The following is a 4,090-nucleotide window of genomic DNA, read 5'->3' on the forward strand; positions in this document are numbered from 1 at the left end:
GGTGTCGTACGGGAACAGCCTTCTTGCAAAATACTGAAGTACCTGGAACAGACTTATAGATGAACAACGAGAAAACTAAAACTATTTGCTTACATTCAATTGGTCAAATTCTCCACTCGATTTGAAACCATTACACCACCACCAACACTAACAGATCCACTCATTATGTTAGTACCGGAATTACCTACCGCACCACTGTTAGAAGTTATTAATCCAGCGTTGCCTTCACTCTCACTCTTCCACGAAGATACCGGAATATGTGGTGCTGGCAAACAATTACGTAGGGTTTGTACAATTTGAATTGTGTCTAAAAGTGCTAGAAAGTTGGAGTAATGCATGAATATAAATAATTTCGTAGTAAATTATTAACAGAAGCCTCACTTTTTTGTAAGCTTTCGCTCTGCTTGCCATACGGTTTACACATTGATGGGCGTATATAAGTCTTCATGCGTGCCATGTTCCGCATCAGTTCTGCAAAAATGCGTACTATTTTGTCTTGGCCTACTGGTAAAGGTTCACGATTATTATCTGGCACAGTCCAGGCGCCATTATGCAAGGCAAGCAAGTCTTTATTAGATTCAATCGATTCCAAATTGGAACTGCAAAGATTATCATTTTTACATATACGGTTAATATCCGTTCTTTTGAATCTATCGACTTTCAAAATAAATAATAAGAGTAGCACAAATGATTAATCCACAAAGAATTGTTATTTTTAGATTCGAAAATCCGGTTAATATCCGTTCATTTTGTTATCGAGATATCCGTTAATTTTATGATTTTTTCCTGAGAAATTTTAATGACCGGATATTCACAAAACCCGAATATGTCAAGAGTCATAGTTTCGAGTAAAATAATAGCAGTAAAATTCAAAATGATGCTGCTTGTAACTTATGTTTATTTATTTTATTAATTTCCATTTAAAATATGGGTCGATCTTTATCAGAAACCGCATAAATACAAGTAATTTTTAAGCAAAAAATAAAACCGACTTCAATTTAAAATTATCGCTAATTTCTTCATGATCTATTGGTCGGATTTAAACCAAATAAGGATGCGACCACTTGTGAGGTAGCACGTTTCTTTTAAAAAAAGAATTTTAGAAATCGGTTAACGTGGTTCAGGTGATGCGGTAACATACATCAAAAAATATTCCGATGAACTGCATACCTTTTTTCCTTTTTGTAAAGTCGGTTAAAAGTTACAAAGCTTGCACAAAGTTCACATAAATTAAACTTAAAAAAATGTTTATCAAAATTTCGATTCTTAAATTAAAGGGAATCAACTATTCGAATAGTAACATTCATAATCGAATTATTCGAATAATTTAAAAAGCCCTAGATCACACCCGTCACTATGGAATTACCCTGCTATTATTTTACTCGCAGCTATATGTCCGTAAGTATACAATGAATATGTACATATGTATGTATATAACAAAAAAATTTAAGGAATTACATACCGTCACTGGAAATGCAAAATAACGTATCATCATCGTCACTGAACTGCAAAAAGTCGTAACTTATAAAAAATTCAAAATTCACATTTTGATTGTTATATAAAGATAGATTTCATCAAATTACAATTCCCCATATCGTTTTATGAAAAAAAAGTGACGACTTTTTCCATTTCAGTGACGATGATGATACGTGATTTTGCATTTCAGGTGACGATATGTTGACCGCATATCGACGGCTGAGTGGAAGATCGATCCACCTCGGCAGCCAGTTCGAAAACGCCGTATCTCAGAAAATTTTTCAAGAACGCCCTACTACGGAATTTTGTTGAAGAACGCCGTACCGTTGAATTTTCTTGAGGACCGCCTTATTTCAGAATTCGGTTCAAAAACGCCCTATCTCAACATAGTTTCAGTTGAGATAGGTCGTTTTTGAAATAAATTCTGAGATAGGGCGTTTTTCAATCAAATTCTGAAATTCACACAAATTTTGAAGTAGAGAATTCTTGAAAAGTTTTCTGGGGTGGGGCGTTTTCGAACCTGCTGCCGAGAGAGATCGGTTGATCTTCCACTCAGTCGTCGATATACGTCGATATAAAAATGGGCTAATTCTGCTACTGCTATATATTTTTATCTTACCGCAAAAGCTCAACATTTTTTTGCACCATTTGTTCAGTTGAATGTGATGAAGACGATGATGCAGAGTGGCTGGAATGAGCACTAGGTGATTGCGATGGTGGGGGCAGCTGATGGTTATGATGGACATTGCTGCTGTTAGTGTTGCCGCTAATACCCATGATGCTGGTGTTGCCAGGATTACCAGCAGAACTGTGTCCTCCGCCACCGCTACTGGCACTGGTGCTTAAGTTAGTACTAGTTGATGGCAAAACAGCTGGGCTGCTACAGTTTCCCACACCACTGCTGCTAGTTCCACTTCCAACCAAATTATTATTGTTGCTATTCATGCCAGTACTAGTGGCAATTGCAGAAGCGGCTGCAGCATTAGATACCATAGAAGAACTTCCAGCGGCTTGTGCAGCTGCGGCAGCAATTGCGGCTACCTACAGAATGGATATATTAGCACAATATTTAATTATAAAAAAAAATATTAAAATACAGAAATTGGTAAATATTTGATTTTGCAAATGGACGTACCCTAAAATCATTGATTCCTTGCAGTTGTAAATTAGCGGCAGCCGCAGCCACCACCATTGGATCAAAATGTTTAGGGTCTAACTGTTGTAGCACTCGCTGTTTTTCCAAAGCACTCAAATTGTTGAATTTTTCCAAGCTTTGTTGAGCCAGTGCCCGGCTCTGTTGCTGCTGTAAAAGTGCTGCTGTCAATTGCTGTTGCTGTTGTTGCTGAGCCACAGCTGCTGCTTGAGCCTGTGCCTGTGCCTGAGCCTGTTGTTGCTGTTGTTGCTTGGCTGCAGCTGCAGCAGCGGCCGCAGCAGCAGCGGCAGCTGCTTGTTGTTGTTGCTGCTGATGGTGTGCAGCGGCGGCTGCAGCAGCACTAAGCTGCGACAACTGAGATTGTATACTGTTTTGCTGCTGCTTAGTGAGCATTTGTAACTGTGGTGGCACCACAGGTACCTTGGGAGTTGACGCATGTGAAGCTGGCGAACTTTTTGTTAAATCGACTTCTCCTCCACTGCTTACTGAACTGCCACTGTTAGAACCAACATTGCTACTACTCCCTCCGGAGCTTCCAGATCCTGATGACTGCACACCACTGTTTGCTGATCCGGTCACCATTGAATGAGGTGGTGGCGGTGGTGGAGGCAAGTGTGGTAAATGTTGTAGGAAGTCTGCCGGATTAACTCCGGGAAATTGCTGCTCCATAAAGGGTAATGGCGACAATCCTAGATGGTTTTTATAATAGCGACATGCTGGGCTAGGGCAAGACTGCACTACTTCAATAATAAATTCTTTTTCCATGCCAAAATTTTCTCGACCTATGGTGTATGATTCGATGACAGCGCGCACAGTGGCTTCAACACTTAAATGTAACCCATGTGGTCCAGACATGTGTTTAAGCATTACAGCATTAGCAAAATGTTCAAATGGTAGTACAATTTTGCCATTTTCACGTAGTATCAACCGTCCTTGTGCGTCTAATGTTAGGCGATTGGCAAGAACCCTGAGAGAACAAAAAAACAGTAACAAAACCTCCAAAACGAATGTTCTTTAATCTCTACTTACTGCAAATAGGCTGCGCTAGGCAGCATAGCGTTGTCTTTTAAATCCGTGAAACATTGTAATAATTCAGCACTGGGATTCCATCCTTTATTTTGCAAGTATAGCTGCAATAGCATGTACAGCTTTTCCGTAACATATCCAACACCAGGAATTGCAGAATTGCTGCCAGTCTGCAAATCGCCATGGGACACTGTTGTGCCCATTCCATGAGCACCACCACTGCCGCTGGCAACAGCCGAGCCACCACCAACCCCACTACCAAGCCCACCAACACTTACTCCTCCTGGGCCTTTCGAAAGGGCGGCTTTCATTGTCTCTGATAGATCTAACTTGTAGTTTTCCGGATAAAAATTTTTAACATGATCCTAAAAAATTTGGAGCTAATTAATACACACAGTTGTCGGAACTTGCATTACTACTAACCAGATTATTCAT

At 39.9% G+C, this 4,090-nt stretch overlaps 1 protein-coding gene across 1 annotated transcript; it reads right to left on the reverse strand.

Moving 5' to 3' along the window:
* Window positions 1-15: 15 nt before the first annotated feature.
* Window positions 16-4,090, reverse strand: LOC118734537 (mediator of RNA polymerase II transcription subunit 15-like). Its single transcript, XM_036464255.1, has 6 exons — window positions 4,079-4,090; window positions 3,659-4,020; window positions 2,612-3,596; window positions 2,096-2,517; window positions 382-599; window positions 16-316 (listed from the first exon to the last, which is right to left on the reverse strand). The coding sequence occupies exons 1-6, from the start codon at window positions 4,088-4,090 to the stop codon at window positions 96-98; spliced, it is 2,220 nt and encodes a 739-aa protein (XP_036320148.1). The 3' UTR covers window positions 16-95.

Source organism: Rhagoletis pomonella, unplaced genomic scaffold (assembly GCF_013731165.1).
Source record: "Rhagoletis pomonella isolate Grant_MI unplaced genomic scaffold, Rhpom_1.0 Rhpom_scaffold_00002, whole genome shotgun sequence".
Classification (NCBI taxonomy): Eukaryota; Metazoa; Arthropoda; class Insecta; order Diptera; family Tephritidae; genus Rhagoletis; species Rhagoletis pomonella.

Coding starts and splice junctions, on each gene's coding strand:
- LOC118734537 (XM_036464255.1), bottom strand. Junction 2,518..2,611: donor AAGGAATCAATGATTTTAGG/GTACGTCCATTT, acceptor TCCATTCTGTAG/GTAGCCGCAATTGCTGCCGC. Junction 317..381: donor GAGCGAAAGCTTACAAAAAA/GTGAGGCTTCTG, acceptor CCAACTTTCTAG/CACTTTTAGACACAATTCAA.